At 40.8% G+C, this 17,965-nt stretch overlaps 1 protein-coding gene across 5 annotated transcripts in view; it reads right to left on the bottom strand.

Annotated features, from left to right (window-relative positions):
* The window catches only part of LOC122792977 (spermine oxidase-like), a 497,014-nt gene that overhangs the window by 36,757 nt on the left and 442,292 nt on the right, over positions 1–17,965 (bottom strand). For all 5 annotated transcript variants that reach the window (XM_044060578.1, XM_044060577.1, XM_044060580.1 and 2 more), the window contains one exon: positions 4,493–4,676. In XM_044060578.1, coding sequence (XP_043916513.1) covers positions 4,493–4,676 — 184 coding nt within the window. The remainder of the gene's footprint in view (positions 1–4,492; positions 4,677–17,965) is intronic.

Here is a 17,965-nt window from a genome sequence, read left to right as displayed (position 1 = left end):
ACCTTCCCATCCCATCCTTTCTAGCCTACATCATTAATCACTCCATAACATTATTCAACTCTATCCTATTCTCCTTTTTTCCCTTTCCTCCTCTTTCTAGCTTGCTATCATATCTCTCTACACTCCACTTACATCTCTTCCACATACTACTCTGCCATCTTAACCTTTCTACTACTACTCAAATACAAACCTCAAACCATAAACCTTCCTACCATGTGTCCATCTAGCATTCTCATACTTCCTTTCTCACTTTTCTTCACATTCCTTCTTTCTCTACTACACCTCACTGCTCTCAACCCCATTTCCATGCCCTACAAACTCATAACAACCACATCTCCTCTAATTAGCCTTTCTGAAAGTTATGCAGACATATCTGCCAGCCTCTATCAAATAAAACCCATTCTCCTACACAAAATAAAAATACTCCCCACTAAAAGATAATAGCCAGTTCATTGCACCACTTATTTCTACCACCCAACCTACTAACTTACTTTACCAATCCCTTCAGAAAACCTCAGATAACACACTACCCCCTCAGGCAAACTAAATTACCTTTATGTGGAGATGTCCACCCCAATCCTGGACCTCCTTCAATTATTACCCCTACAAAACCTAATACCAGCAATTCCAACAAATATTGGCATACGGCCAATTTAAACTTACAAAGCATTCTTAATAAAATTCCAGACTTTCATGCATGGATTGCCCATAATCAACCTGACATCACTGCTGCTACTGAAACCTGGCTAAAACCACACATTAAGGACTCCAAATGTCTCCCTCCAGACTTTGCTACCTTAAGATCTGATAGGACCCCCCACACACAAAAAGGGAGGTGGTGTTACACTACTCTTTCCCTCCAATACAAATCCTACTCCACATTTTGCTAATGCTGAAATTCTTATTTCCTTCCTAAAAATGAATGACTAGAAAAAATTATGTATCATAGCCCTCTATATATCCTCAGGTAACAACACACCCTTGCTGGAGAAATCCTTACCTGGATATCCAAATATATCAAAAATGAAACCATTGTCTTAGATGATGTAAATATCAACTGGCTGGACATCTGTCCCAACATTCCATCTTCAAACATCAGTCTATTTAACTTTAACCAGCTTATCACTTCTCCAACCAGACATAATATGAATAATGACTGAGGCTCCATTTTAGATTGAATTCTGGTCAACAACCCCAATAAAATGTCTTCTACCAGTACTCTCCCAAACACCAAGTGTGAACACCTCCCCACCTCTATTCACCGCACTACCCCTTCATTCCAAAAGCCACATCAGTATAAACTAATAAGAAACCTCAAAATTCAACCCACTGAGCTTCATAGATACTCTAAAAAAGATTAACTGGCACATGCTAAAAACTCTGTTCCACTAGATGACAAAGTTAATTACTTCAATTCAACATTTCTACATACACTAAATAGCCTCGATCCTCTTTGTCTAAAGCAGATCAAAGCAAACCAAGCCCCATGGCTGACAAAGACCACTAAAGAACTTATGAAAACCAGAGACAAAATCTGTAAAAAATCAGCAAGCAAAAAAAAAAAAACCTCCAAACCTACAGAAATTCAAACAAATTCAAACCAGGCAAAAAGACTGATCAACAAAGACAAAAAAGACCACTACCTGAAACTTAAATCCCAAAATATTCTGGAAATCTATTACATTACTACTAAATCTAGGAACAAAGGGCAAACTAAGTCCACATATCGACAAAACATCTCAAGAAACAGCCACTCTCTTTAACTCTCATTTTATTGATGCTATAGCTTACATCACTGCTTCTTTTACCCAGGCCCATAGCAGCACAAACCCTGCAACTCCATCGAAACTATCCTCGTGCTCCTCTTCCACCTCAGCTTCCCATTCTTTTCACAACTATTCCACCCATCCTACACCCATGTTCTCTTTTTAATCCATTCCACTCACAACAATAAAAAGATTACTTTTCAAGCTTAAACCATGCTCTAATGTTCCTGACAACCTACCTATACAATTCTACTAGCAGCCAAAGATATTGCCTACCCTATTGCCATACTTCCAAATAGATCCATCCAAGAATCTTATGTACCTAAGATCTGTAAAAAAGCATTTATTATTCCTCTTCATAAAGGTAGCAATAATTCTGATATTTCAAATTTTAGACCATTCTCTCTCCTATCTCAAAGATCTTAAGAAAAATGTATACATATTCAAATTCTAAACTTTTTACTTCACAACCAAATCCTTTCTCCCACACAGCATGGATTTAGGCCAGGTCATAGCACCAAAACTGCTCTTATATCCTTTATGGACACTATCTACAGAGCCCAAGACTCTGGTAAAATTGTCTCCTCCCTATTCCTAGACCTCTCAAAAGGCTTTTGACATGGTTTCTCACCCTCTACTACTAGCCCAACTTTCTAAAACAGGCCTTTACCCCTCCTCACTTAACTGGTTCCCAAGCCTGGTTCCCAAGCTACCTAGCAGATAGACAACAGGCTGTTAAATGGCAAAATTCCTTATCTCCATATCTTATCACCTCTACTGGAGTTCCCCAAGGCTCTGTATTAGGACCCCTCCTGTTCAGCATTTTCATTAATAATTTTTATTCTTCCTTAGGTCAAGGATCACTTATTCAATATGCAGATGACTCAACTACTACATGCTCTGCCAACTCTATTTCTGATCTACAACAAATAACTTAAATGGCTTTTACCTCTGCTGAGACCTGGATGTATAATAATCAACTATCACTCAACCCAAACAAAACCAGGCTTATGCTTTTCACCCCACAGAGGACAACCCCCTTAAACAAAGCCAAATTCTCTATACTTTCTTAGAATAACACAGCAATCAAGGTTGTTACCCCACAAAACTATTAGGCGTAATTACAGACAAACACCTTAAATATGACTTACACATACATCACAGTATCAGCAAAACTCACCAAAAGCTAGGTATCCTCTATAGGCATAAATACTTCCTTAGTTCCTCCACAAAACAAACTGTAGCGTCCACTTACCTATTACTATCTCTCATATATGGTGCACCTCTACTTCCTAATCTCCAATCTTCCCTAAAAGCTAAACTCGACACTTGATATAACAAAATCACCAAATCTGCAACTAATGCCTAAAACTATACCCATCACTGTACCGCTCTTCACTCTCTCAACTGGCTTGAACTACCTTACTACGTCTCTACTACCTGCAACTAACGACTGCAAACAAAATAAAGTGTAAACCATCAGACTGTCCTGCTCTTAGCAAGATATTCAGTTCCTACCATCCAAGAAGGCCTCTCAAATCTGAGAATCAGCACCTGTCACTGGTACAAAAACAAACCTGCCAGCTGCCCAGCTTCTATATTCTTCCTCGGTAGCCAAAGCACAGAATGCCTTATCATTAAGTATTAGAATCACTAAAAATCCTGATGCTTTCAAAACCTCCCTAAGAAATTACGTATCTTCTGTCTGGAATTGCACCTCTACGTTGTCTCATTCTCTCAAACCCTAACTGCCACTACTTATGCTGACACTGGTGTTCTAAATGTACTATGTATTAATGCCAGTTATTAGCCTTGCTATTTCTACTGTCAGGCATATCTAAGTAAAGCCTACCTCTTTACCTCTGTTAATCCTTACATTTGTTAATTTGCTAGTATACCAGTTGTTGTTGTTGTTGTTTGTCTTTCGGCTTTTCCCAGTAAGGGGTCGCAACAGCAGAACTCCGGTCCGCTAATGATTGGCACTAGATTTTGTTTTATGAAACGCCGAGATGCCAGCTCGATGCCCAACCTTCAATGAAGGCACGCCCATTTACACACGCATGTCTTTCAAATGCTACCCAACCGCGGGGAGGACATGCAGACTCCACAACTAATTGTTTAACTATGTTACCTTTACTGTATATACTTCTGTAATGTACTCATTTTAAATGTTACCCATACTGTATATACTCTGGTCATTGTACTCATGTCATATGCATTCACTCTATGTATATGTTTCTTGTTATCTGTCGAGCTTTTTTCCTCAGGCCTCCACTGAAAATGGGCTCATAATGGCCCAGTGGACTATCCTAGTAAATAAATAAATATATCACTGATGTCAACATAATTTCAGGCTTTTTGTTGGTCATGAGTCATGATTTACATGTAGCTAGTGTCCAACAGTGTTCACTGCAGCAAGTTTATCCTATAGAAGGAAAATCAACACACTTTAAAGTGTGAGGTGCAAATGTGTGCATGCACTTTTCAATTCAATAAAAATATATATTTTTAAATACAAACATCAATAAAAGAAAACTTGTGCAGACCAGCATAAATGTGTCGCACGCTATTTGTTTATGTCCAAGAATCCCTGCATTATGAGTGGTTGTCTTGTGCCTTGAAGACTTGATATTGCTCCAATTAATCATTTATTTATATTTGTTGTATCTATAGTGCAATATAAGTTAACAGTGAGAAGCAGTGTGGATAAACACTGTTTTCATTACCTTCACATTTGTACTTCCATCTGTAAAAGGCAATGGCTTTGCCAAAATCTCTTGCTCTCTGACGGCATCAACCCCAATAGGAATGTAAGAATAGGAACCCAGTACATAAGGGTTTACATGCCAGCCTGACCTCAAGACCTTTCTGAGGTTGGTCACCTTCCAGCCAGTGAAGTCCCTTAACAACCTGAAAGGAAGTCATACAGAAAGGGTTAAGATAAAAAAAGGAGTGTTTCAAAGTAACTACTATTTTATTATTGTTAAAGAGCCTTTCTATTTAGTTTACAAATACATTTCACATTGCATCAAATGATATGGCATTAACCAAAGTTTTGCTGTAGCTAGATGCTTAGTGGTAATGCATGATCATTTAAGCAGTAGTAATTAAATTACCAGTTAATAACTGCATCAAGTATTCTGCAGTGTATGTAAGTGATTGCATAAGAAGATATAAATAAAGCTGCATAACCAAATGACATGCAAATGCAGATACAAAAAAAGATTTTCACAATTCATAGTCATATGTGCAGCATGTTGTACATTTTGCTGCATGGTTCTACTAAGATGCATAGCACATGAAAACATTAGACCTTCATATCAGCAAAATGTTAGCAGTAGTAGCAGTCTGTGTGTAGCAATACTGAACTATCCTTAGCATGGCTGGCTTTATCAGGGTGGCACATCATGGCAATGCATGGTAATGACAAAGGCTTAGACAGCAGATAATTGACTGCCTCCATGTACATTATGATGTATTAGAAATCTGGTAGACATATATGACACATGATGAATCTACGTGAAAGCATGGTGTCCCCATCCCTGTGGAGATATGTGTAGCCCTTTCTATCTTATCTACTGGGTCCTTTCAGAGACCAAATGGGGACACATTAAGTCAGTCCCTCATGAATACTTAACAAGGGAAGTGTTTCACCTTTATGTTCTGCATGTGGAAGGGTGTTCCTAGTTCCATAAGTCATCAAATGAAAAGGCCACTTCCCCTAGTCAAAGAAGAATGTAACCAGGAAGGGCTACCATTTCTTGAATTGTTATGTAGTCTGCAATGCAAAGGAGATTATCTCAAAAGTGTGTGTATGCACCACCCTGGCAGTTCTCATGGTTTTCATATTTAGGATCATAAGATTATAGGAAGTTACTGGGCTATTGGCCCTGAGGGTCTTACAAGCCTAGCCAAGAATTTAGCCCTTGTTCCGACAAGTCAGCATCTGATGCCCCTGTCCAGCAGGGACACAGGTGGAATCCTAGGGGTGTATTTTCTGTTCCCCATCCAGTTATCCAGGCTGCGCATAAAAAGGGATAATGAGGTACTCTGCTTGACATGGAGCGGGAGTCTATTCCACAGAAGAGGGAGTCTCTGGGACACAAATCTGTCCCACCAACAAGTTCTATTGATGTCACAGATCAAGTTGAGGTTGCACATATGAGTTGCTCAAGTGGAGCCTGACTTGCGGATATGCATCAGTTCCATCAAGGAACCATCAAGGAAGACACCGGTCTGAGATTGCTTTGTATGCCAGACAGAGATCAACTCTGAGGAGTCTGTAGGACACTGAGTAGAGGGACAGGGCCTTTAACCTATCTGTGTAGTGTAGATTTTTGAGGCCCTGAATTCTCCTGGTGAGTAACCTCTGTGTTCTCTCCAGCTGCTACATGTGTTTTGTGAGGTACATGCCAAAAGGGGCATTGTACTCAATAATGGGTCTTATAAGGGAAGAATACAGGGATGTTATTACCACCTTGTCCCTGGATGAGATACACTTACTAATGAGGTGGGCCATGTAGAAAGCTTTCCATACAACAGAGGCAATATGGTGTTCAAAAGTCAGTTTGCTATCAATCTGGGTGCCCAAGTCCCTCACGATTGATTGCATGCTTAGGACCTTGTTATTAATGTGATCATTTGTACGGACATCACTCTCCCCAAAGGAGATGATGATGCATTTTTTGGCATTAAGTTTGAGGCCATGTTTCTGGCACCATTCATATGTTTGTGTGAGACCCTCTTGGAGAATGTCCACATCACTAGGGCAACTAATGCCAGCACCCAGCTTGCAGTCATCTGCAAACTTGGTCAACCATAGCCCACTGGTTTTGGCCTGCATCTCAGAAAAATATATCCCAAACAACAAAGGCTCCAAGACCGATCCCTGATGTACACCACTTGTTATGGGTCGACTGCTTGAGGTGGCTTCCCCTATTTTAACTAGGTAAGTTCTATCAGTGAGCCATGCTTCGCCTGTATCATAACTTTTATTTTTTATTTATTTATTCATTTATGTATTTCCAGTTTGATTACCGGGGAAGTCCACTGGGTCCAGAAGACCCATTTTCATTGGAGGCCCGGGGAGAAAATCTCCAGGATAAAGAAATGCAAAAAAGAAAGAATATACAAAATCAAGCAAATACAAATACAGTAGTAAACATTGTATAGTAATAGGTTACAATTATGTACATTCAGTGTCATGCATATTCAGCAGGAATCAAATTGTATAGGTTACAACTTATGTACATTCAGTGTTAGGCATATTCAGCAGGAATCAATGTGAATTGTTATTAATGAATTTTACAATAAGTTTTCATTTGAGCAAGCCACTTGTGTTGTGGTTGGGGAAACACCTTAACATACATGCATATTAGTAATAGTGATAACACTTTACTTGTGCTCATGTAAAATAAGAAGCTATTTACACAGTTGAACTAGGGTGCTGTTTAGCTCTAAGAGATCAGAGCTTAGATTGACTCATGGGTGAAGTAGCTATGGGTAATAGAGAGCTAAGGAACCTGGGGGCCATGTTCTAAGAATTAGGTCGGGTGAAAGCAGGTACATTTCCATTTGGTGGACAGGTGTTGGAAGAGTAGAGATTTGAATTTTTCTGAGTTAGTTGTAGTTCGTAGCATGGCAGGGAGAGAATTCCACTTCTTGCCTAGTGAGAAAGATAGGAGAAGTTGGCCGGCAGGATGTTTAGGTTTGTGGAAAGAGATTAAGTTTTGGTGTTCAGATCTGAGTGTTCTGTTGGGGGTGTAAGGGGGGGAGGATATTGGTTAGGGCTGGACATTTATTTGGGTGAAATATAAGTCTGTGAGCAGTGGTGAGTTGGAGGTACACCACTTGTTATGGGTAGACTGCTTGAGGTGGCTTCCCCTATTTTGACTAGGTTGGTTCTATCAGTGAGCCATGCAAGCTAGCTTTCCACAAAGATATCTGGCTGGTACTTGCAGACTCACTATATCAAATATATGTTTACAGACAACAGAAACTGTTAATGTAGCCATTAATCTTCCCTCAATAATATATTTAGTTGTGTGTTTCAGGAGATGCTGAATGCCCATCAGAGCCCTGTCTTATGACTCATGTACATAATTCTGAAATTGTGACAGAAATACAATGTAGTATTGTGGCCATGTTGAGATGTGCAATGTCATTGAATGTTTGTTTGATAGGCTAAATGTTTGTTTTTGCTGACTTGACACATCTCATGAACTACTGCAGCAGTGCCATGACACATTCAGCAAGCTGGATGCTGTCTGTGTTATGCTGCACAACATGATTGTGCAGAAACTGTTCAGCCCCATGACATGGCTCTGTTAGGTTATGTCCTGGACATTGTGGCATTAGCAAGAGAGGGCAGTGAGGCAGATCAGGATGACACACAGTGAAGTGGAACAGGACAGCACATGTGCAAGGACAGTCTTACCTACCCAGTAGTAGGGGCAGCACATGGTGGCACTGGTGAAGCAGAAACATCTAGTTAACAACTAGGAGCCATGACAATCATAATGTGACAGTGTTAGACAGATTAAACATGATTTGTGCAGTTTTGCTATTGGCCTATGCTGATCAGTCATAATCTGGCCATAGTGTGCATCAGGCATTGCCTCAAACACATATTACAGGGTGCTGTCAGTCACAATTGTCATCATTTGCACATATGGTTATTCACAGTGCTACAAGACTGTTGCAAACTATGTGGAACATCACACACACACACACACACACACACACACACACACACACACACACACACACACACAGATGATGGAAGAAACGAATTTCAGGGTGAAGGCAGGACAACTGCAACTTAAGTGTGGGAACTCCCATGGTTGACGGATCATGTTGCTGTCTGTGACAAGGATGGGGATCTGCTGCATGAAATGGACCTGAATACAGATTCTTGTGCATGTCCACAATGAAGAGTTCAGGGCTTCTGAAAGCATCTATTAATGATGCTCTGTATGCACTGTACAAAAGTTTTGACAGATGTCCACAATGGATACTTAACCTGCTGACAGATGTCCACCATGGGTACTTAACCTACACCAGACACACACCACCCCAGCAGTGGTGCCACACATGATGATACTGACAGTCCTACACATAGAGGTGATAAATGAAAGGGCATGTGCCACCAGCATCCATGCATACATTGTACCATCATATCCTGATGTCTGTACTCCATGACACATGGAGCACACAAAGCTGTAGGGCAATATCTTCACAAAATGTCATACAACGTGCTTACCAGTTCCATTCAGATGGTGTGACATCAGGCTGTACCTGAAAGGCATTTCTGTACATCTGTTGATTTATCAAAAGTACTACCTGCATTTCAAGAGCCAAATAAGAGCTGCAACATCAGAAAATACCTCTGTGTTGCTGGCCTACCATAAATATTCCCATATCAGAAGAAGAGTGCAGATGTGATCCTGCCTGTTCTGATACAGTGGGAACATATAGGACAGTATCATCCACACAACGTCTCCCTATCTCTGGGGTGTTGTACTCTTACTTTCAGAGTCCTCAACATTTCTGCCTAGATTGTTATGTTGTTTGGAGGGTACCTCGCCAGCCAGGAGTGATAGAGAGTAATTGTTACCCAAAACTGTGACTCCTGACCATGTATATCAGCATCATCATCAGACATACGTGTGTACCAGCATTTGCCCTTTGTTCATTTCTAATATTTCTATATTATAACTGCCACCAGTGATACCTGTGAATTTAGAACATACTGAAGACCATAGTGAAACTAATAACATATGCTACTAGGCTGCCTGTGTGGCATGCTGTTTGAGGCTATTCATACAGCAAAAGACTGATACTTGTACCAAAACCTACTTTCAAATGGTAGCCAAATGTTGTTTCAGGCCTGAGGTCGCTGTACAAACAAAACAGTAAAGCAATATATGCTGCATAATAACATTGCAGTGTACAACCTTTATATCAGTAGCACATCACTGGATGTGAATGTCAAGCATGGAAGAAAGGAAGAGGATTTTAGGCAATGCTGGATAACTGGAACACTGCCAAAGGAACTTTGGACCATATGTAAATCATGGTTGAATGTTTATATAATGTAACTCCCGGTGAGACCACATCCTATATATTACTCATCTAATAATGCAGCTGCTTGTCATTTCCTTGGGAAAAGGGCCTGCTTCCACACATCCTTTAAGAGGTGCCTGTCATACATTTTGCCTCTGATTCCAATATTCAGAATGTTTACAGTATACTGTTAGCCGTAACAGTCTTCCCTCAGCTACAGGCAATCATACAGATAACCTAGACTAAAGACAGATATGCCTCCTATTGAGTCTTAGTGTAAACAGGTTGGACATAATTTATGTGATGAAAAGGTAGCCTTTTCTGTATATGTATATTACCTTGTATCCTTTTTATATAATTGTAAACTTTATGATGAACCTAAAAATGGTCCACTTAGACCAGTACTTTGCCCTGGTCAATAAATGTACAAAAAATGAACAAAAACATGACATATTAAAAAATGTAGCAAGCAGCAGAGAGCTAAAAGAGTGACTTTCTACCAGATATAAGTATTTTTTGTGGCTTTCCCACTGTTATTTAAGCTAGCAACTGCATTTCGCCTGTTTTATTGCTACTTTAAGTGATTTCTGCATTTTACACTGTTTATTGCACTTTAAGTTACTAATTGTTGCAAATTGTTTCTGTAGGCTACACACTGATTTACAATTACTGTCTGTTTTTCCTTGTCTCTGTAATAAAACAAAAAATCTCTTGTTTTCTACTGAACTAGAGTAGTCCAGTTTCAGAGTTGCTGATCCCTGGGCTTTGTTTTTAGTTCCTGTTACTGATCCATTGCCTTATTAGGAAGGAGGGAAGTTTCTTTGCTTACCAGTGGGAAGGAAGCACTGAGCCGCTTTTGTCTGATTTGGTGAAGTTTCAGCCAGAAACTAGTAGTCCATTGGTCGTTTGGGCCAGTTAAACAAGGTTAAACTATTTGGGCCATCTAAATTCCACTCTTCCAATTTTCCCTTAAAACTACCTTCCTCGAGCTGTACTGCTGATCTAACCAGCATATCCTATAACTGAAAAGTTCATCTCTACTTGATTCCCAAGTAGACTATTCTCTTCTCTGTAGCCTAGCACTTATAGATAGTACCCCACCAGCCTAGTCCTTTGAAAGTCTCTTTATCTACTACTTCTAGTATGTCGAGGGATCAGTTGCTAGTGTCCTCTCCAGCTCAACTGGTGAACCTGGGAATATTGAGGCAATGTTACAACTGCCTCATGTACACAGACAATCCTCTCCTTCTCCCACAAAACACAAATACATGCGAGAGATGCAACTATGCGCCAAACTGGAGGCTGAGTCAACATAGGACTGGCAAGACCAGACAGGAGGAGAAGGTAACCACACACAATACATACCCAGTCACACATGGTACCATCACAACTTCAAATCATACACATACTCACACAGACATACTCTCGGGCTCTTGATCAAAAAATACCACAAAACAGCAGAGGCCACCAAAGCAGACACCCAAACAACTACCACCTCACGACCCAACACATGCAACACATAGACCACACAGTCAGAGTGTCAAACAGTCACAGCCCTTAAGGCCAAACAAAATGCCAGACACACTTGTCATTGGTGATTCCATAGTCAGACACACTGCACCAGACTGAGTAAGAGAAGGTCACAGTAAGCTGCCTGTCAGGCGCTAGAATCCGCCACATAACGCAAGCACTCAGGTCTCTCAACAGCAGGTCAGTCATTGTCCACGCTGGTGTCAACGAGACTACATGAAAAGGGACATCGAGGAGCTCTCTGATTATGTAGCCCAGGCAGGTATGACCCTGACCTTGAGCAGTATCCTACCTTCACCTAGAATGATGCCACAATACAGTGATAAGATGATCAGCTTTAATAATTGGCTTAAATTCTGGTGTCATTCAAAGGGGATCCAATGTCTGTCTGCCTGGGATGACATGCTGGACAAGCCACGCTGCGGCTTGCACCTGTCACCCTGGGCTTCCGGATATTGGCAAAGGCTCTTGCCACCCCATAGTGCCTTTTTAGGCAAGGCTCAAATTCTAAACCTACCACCCTAGAACACCAAAAGGAAAAAACTAAGGGTAATGCTGCTCAATGCCAGAAGTCTCAATCTCAAGATGCCCCTTCTCAATATGGAGAACATCGATGTCTGTGCTGTGACAGAAACCTGGTTCAAGGCTCCTGAGAGCACCCCAGCACTAACAGGTTTCACCTCATATCATGCTCCGGCCCCAAAATCCGGACAACACCAAGAAAGGAGGGGTGTCCATATTCATAAAGGACACCCACACCTCAAGGTTGGGCATGATGCATCGGAGACCATCCAGGTGCAATTAACCATAGGCAAGACTGCTCTGCAATTTGTAGCATGTTACAGGCCACCCTCTCAAACTCAGGAACCTCACATGGCCTTCCTGAAAACATTGGAGGGATAAATGTATCTCCAAACACCATCATACTAGGTGACTTTAACTACCCTAATATAGACTGGGAACACTACTCAAGCCCGAACACTCTAACCCAAAGATTCCTGGAGTTCATAAACTCAAATGCCATGGAACAACTAGTCACCATCCCCACAAGAGGAGAAAACATACTTGATCTCATCATCACGAACATGGGATCAAAATGTTCAACACCGAAGTATACCCCTCACTGGTGAGATCAGATCATAAACTAATCTCGCTGGAGCTCCTCATCCGGCCCGCACCTGAAACAAAAAAGACCACAGTGAAAAACTTCTCAAAAGCCGATTTCACACTTCTAAAAACTAGTGTGGTGTCCTTTAAGGCCCCTGAGCCAGTGGTAAACATTACTCAAACCGCTGAATCACTTACAAATGCCTTCTACCAGCACCTACAGGACTGCATGGATCAGGCAATCCCAAACAAAACTAAGACTCTCTGTACCAAAGGCAAGCGTCCAGTCTGGTGGACCCCAGCCATAAACAAGCTCTACAACAAAAGGAGGAAGCTACTACAAGATAGAGCAAAATCCTTGAAAGGTAAGACACCTTTGATCATTATAAGTAAAAACTAAGAGCTCTCATAAAATCATCCAAGGCAAATTTTGAGAGAAAAATCGCCAAGGACTCTAAAGAGAATCATAAGGCCTTCTTTAGCTATGTTAGAAACCTAGGAGGAAACTCCCAGATATGCTCAGAATTAGTTCAAAATGATGTGAAAATTACTGAACCTACACACATTGCCAACATACTGGCTGACAGGTTCAGTGCAAACTTCTCCCTCTCCCAAAAGGAGAGATATCTATTCCAGAGGATGGTAGCCCCCCAAACATCTCCAACGCCCAGGTGAGAACTGCCCTCACTAAGGCAAAAAACACAGCATCCATGGGACCGGATGGTGTCCCCGGCTGTGTGCTTCATGAACTCAATGAGGAATTAAACCCACAGTTAGGACAGCTGTTTAATCTTAGCCTCACCTCAGGATTGTGGTCCCACTTCATAGGTGCCTCCACAGACCCTGGAAATTACCGCCCCATTAGCTTGACAAGCCTTATCTGCAAAGCCATGGAGAGGATCATAATGGAACTCATAAATAAAGACATAGGGAACTTGCAGACTTTGGATCCAACTCAGTTTGGCTTTGTCAAAGGCAGATCCTGCCTCTTAAACTTGGTTGACTTTTTCGAGACAGTCACCAAGGCCATTGATGAGGGAAAGGCAGTCCATACAGCCTACCTCGACCTGGCAAAGGCCTTCGACACAATACCCCACTCAGGTATCATCGAAAACTCATCAGCTTGAATGTAAACCCATACATCACAAGATGGGTTGCAAACTGGCTAAGTGACAGAACCCACAGGGTCAGAGTTGCTGGAGCCATGTCAGACTCAAAGCCTGTCATAAGTGGTGTCCCACAGGGCTCAGTCCTGGGTCCACTCTTGTTCGCATCTACTTTTCTGAAGTACAAGCAAACACAGGAGGGTTATGGCTGACAAAGTTTGCAGATGACTGCAAACTGGGCGCCATAGTCGAAAACACATCTGACACAGATATCCTCCAGAAGGGCCTCACAGAAATGGATAACTGGTGCCAGAGCCATGGCCTGAAGTTAAACCAACAAAATGCATAGTCATACCCTTTGGGAAAAACAAGGCTACCCCTAGCTACCATATAGGTGGCAATCCACTGAGCACAGAAAAGTCATCAGAGATCTGGGGACCCAGGTTGACAGTAGCCTTCGTTTGACACTCATGTTGCTAAAGTAGTTAGGAAAACCTTCTATATCACCCACCTGATCATGAAGGGATTCACATCTAGATCAAGGGAGGTCATCGTCCCCTGTACTCATCACTTATTAGACCTATGATTGAGTACAATGCCCCGCTCGAATGTATCTGACCAGACACCTGCTGCAGCTTGAAAGGCCCCAAAAGTTCCTCACCAAAAGGATAAAGGGTCTCAAAATATGTCTTATGCTGCCCGACTGAAAGAACTCCAGCTCTATTCAGTCTCATACCGCTTGCTCAGAGGTGACCTGTGCCTGACATATAAGGCCATGTCAAACCCAGATTTGATGAATATGCTTCACCTCAAAAATCTAGATCCCTCAGAACCACAAGGGCGGAGACTTAAACCTTGACACGGTTATAAATAGAACGTGCTGGAGGGACAGATTCATCACCCAGAGACTCCTATGCTGTGGAACAAAATCCCGGTACATGTGAGGCAGAGCACCTCTCTGGTCTTGTTCAAGAGGAATCTTGACCAATGGATGGGAGATTGCAGATATACCCCAGGGATTACTTCAGCGTCACTGCTTGACAGAGGCACAGCAAAATGATAGGCATAGTTTTTATTCAAACTAAAGGGGTGGCGAAAGCCACATAACTATGGGCTAGGCTTATAAATGCCCTTGGGCAGATAGCCTAGTATGAACCTATGAACCTATGAACCTATAATACAGGATATGTTCAAAAACGCACCTTACCTAAAACAATAGACAACTGATAGATCATACCACCAGTACATCTGTCAAATCTGACTACTGTTCTACCAGCCTTCTAATGTGTCAACAAAACTGCCAGAAATGAAAAAGGTACACCTTAGCAGCCAACTCCAGACATGTAAGTATCACAGAAATTTACTTTTCTAAAGTATACTATGCTACATATTTTCCAATAAACTATGAAGAAAATGATAAAGGATCCCCAAATGATGCAGCTTCGTATCCTTTTCCATGTTATTTATTCAACTATGTGCTTGTAGCATGAGTGTGTGTATCACCTAATTATTGCTTTGCATACTACATTATATGGTAACATGTCCTGGAGCATGTTTAGGACTTCTACATGACTGTGAATCAAGCAACACTCTTGTGTGAAGCTGCACCACTCCCATTTCATTTATATGTGTTCTATATGTGTGTTCGAGCTTCCCACTGAAATGTTAGCACTCATAATGTGTTGACAGACCAAAAGAAAAATAAGAAAAATGCAGGAAAAGTGTGAATATCATACATTGCTCTTCTCCTTTAAACTCATATTTTATAGGGGTTCTTGCCCCTACATCCTCCAATATGGGAAGCAAGATCCCCATATCCCTGACCCCAAAACAGCCACACATAGGAGAAAAGGGAATATAATGAGAAATGCCCATCTCAGACTTGGCATATACAAGGTGATTTTTTAGCCATTCAGTCTCCATACAGCTTGACCTACTGAAGCAAATCCCAACATTTCAGAAGGTTATTATCTCCTCTGCCACCATGCTGTTGTGTTCATGGAGGAACTAGTCATCACTATTCCAACTGGAATAGGCATAATTGAATCAAGAGGAAAGGATCCCATGTGGTGCATGAAAGAAATCAAAAATGTTCCTTCATGTCCTGCTGAAGGATTATAGAGGCAGGTTTCTTAGTAAGCTTGAAAAATGTTGTTCCGTGTTATGACATATTGCCGACATTAACAGGGGCTATAGGTATCCCTTGGTTTGCACAGCAGTGCAAGCATTATGCTGACCTTAGGCAATACTAATCTGACCGCCTTCATCAGTGGGAGGAAAAAGATATTAAAAGTACAGTTGTATAAGTAAACTTATCATAACAGTAGATGTTCAATATATCATTGCTGCAGTAGTCTTAACTATATGGGTTGTATCTTGTCAAGGATATGACAACCAGCCAGCTTCCAAAGCTTTAGGGTTCCTTCCATATGCCTTAACCATGGAGCAGCAGCTTAAGCACCAAGCCTTCAGAGCTTTCTTGCCTCACAGAAAGGGAAGGCTTGATCCCTGCTAGTTTGACATGTGCTAGGAAAAATAAAATAAAAAATATCCATACCCAAGCATAATACACAACAAAAAAGGGAATGGAGGGAGGGTGTTCCTACTGCAACATCATTTATTTGAACATTCACTGTTATTGTACGTTTTGCTTACACAACTGCACTATGTTTGCCATTAGATCACTATTGCAGTAGCCTAAGCTACATGGGCAGATTGCCGGAGCTTAAAATGAAATGGAGGAGGAGGAAGAAAGATCAGACTCCAGGAATCCCTGGAAAATAATCACAGCAAACCTTGCTCTGGATCTAGAGAAAGACTCTAACTTGTAGTGCTTTGCAAAAGTATTTGCAGGTGACTGGGTTGATGCATGTATTTATACGTCAAGGGTCCACCCCTTCCAAAAAGCCACAAAAGAAGCTAAAGCCCTGGTAGAGATGACCCTGTCCTTGCCTAGAAGTGACTTGTTATGGCAAGATTAACAAAAACGATACCATAAGACAGCCATTTAGAAACTGCTTGTTTTATAATGATCGTCCCTTCCTCTTACTTTCATTAGAAATAAACAGTTGATCAGAACTCTTAAAAGTTTTAGTCCTATCAATGTAGTACCTGAGTTGTCTGTGGACAAGCAGAGTATGTAATTTTTTTTATCTCTTGTTTTTTGATCTAGAACAAATATGGAAAGATGAATAGTCTGGCTCAAAGAAAACTCAGAAAGCCACTTTAGGCATAAATGAAGGATATGCTTTCGAAATAACACTATCTTGTAAAAGAAGAGATAAGAATGACACACCATACAAGGCTGCAACGTATATAGTTTTGTAGCAGAAATCAGAGTAATGAGTAACATTGTTTTCCAGGTTAAGAGCTTCAAATCAGCCTCATGTGCTTGTTCAAGTGGAAAAAGTATCAGTTTTTCCAAAACAAAATTAAGATCCCAAGAAGAAGCCAACTGTCTTCTAGGTGGATGGATATATACAACCCATTTCAAAAAATTGTTTAACTTGAGGCTGGGTAGAAAGGGGGGCTTTATAGGTAAACAAGCAGAGATGGCAAAAAGATGAGTCTTTATAGAACAGTATGAAATGCCAGAGAATAATAACTCACAAATACTGTAGAATCAGAGGGATTTGGGCCTGAAAAGGATCCTGAGTCTTACTTTCACACTAACTAGAAATTGTTTTCCCTTAACCCATATATGTTTTTCTAGTAACAGGTTTCTTTGTTTTTTAATACCTACTGAATGTCCTAAAAAAGTGTCTGAAATGTATTAAACTTCTATAATCCACGCAGTGGGCTATAGAATTTGACGGTTGAGATGTATCAAACTACCCCATCCTGTGTGAATAAACCCATCTAAGAGGAAGCTTGTGGTAATTGTCCTTGACCATTTTCAAAAGAAGGGAAACTACTGCTGCCCGGGTCAAAAAGGGGTCAATTCCCATTGATAGGAATGAAAAGGCATATGCCTTCCAGGCCTGAGTGCAATGAGACTTGTAGCAGAGTTTCTTTACCTGTCTTGTTTTGTCTGGAATCAAACAGATCTACTTGGGAAGTTCCATGTAAAAATCATATAAATCATCATTCAGAAAAAAAGGTTTATTTGATAAATGTAGTATTGATGGGAAAATAGCATACTTAAGTGTATTTATGTTGCCAACAATATTGGAAAAGGAATTATTGCAAGTATGTTTTTCATTTATGTGGGATTCTAAATTAAACCCAGTAAAAAAAGAGGAATTTTGTATGTAAGTAAAGAAGAAGGAGGTTTAGAGTCAATTAACCTAGTGGTATGTGATGCTTCATTAAATGTATGCAAAGTGTTAAAGTGGATACATGAAAAAGGTGAAAGATTAGTAGTAAAATTGTATAAATATAAGTATGATAAAT

This window comes from Protopterus annectens, chromosome 2.part0 (assembly GCF_019279795.1).
Source record: "Protopterus annectens isolate FY-2018-M chromosome 2.part0, PAN1.0, whole genome shotgun sequence".
Lineage (NCBI taxonomy): Eukaryota > Metazoa > Chordata > Ceratodontiformes > Protopteridae > Protopterus > Protopterus annectens.
Note: the sequence above shows the minus strand (reverse complement) of the source record. Positions and strands in the feature narration are given on the sequence as shown.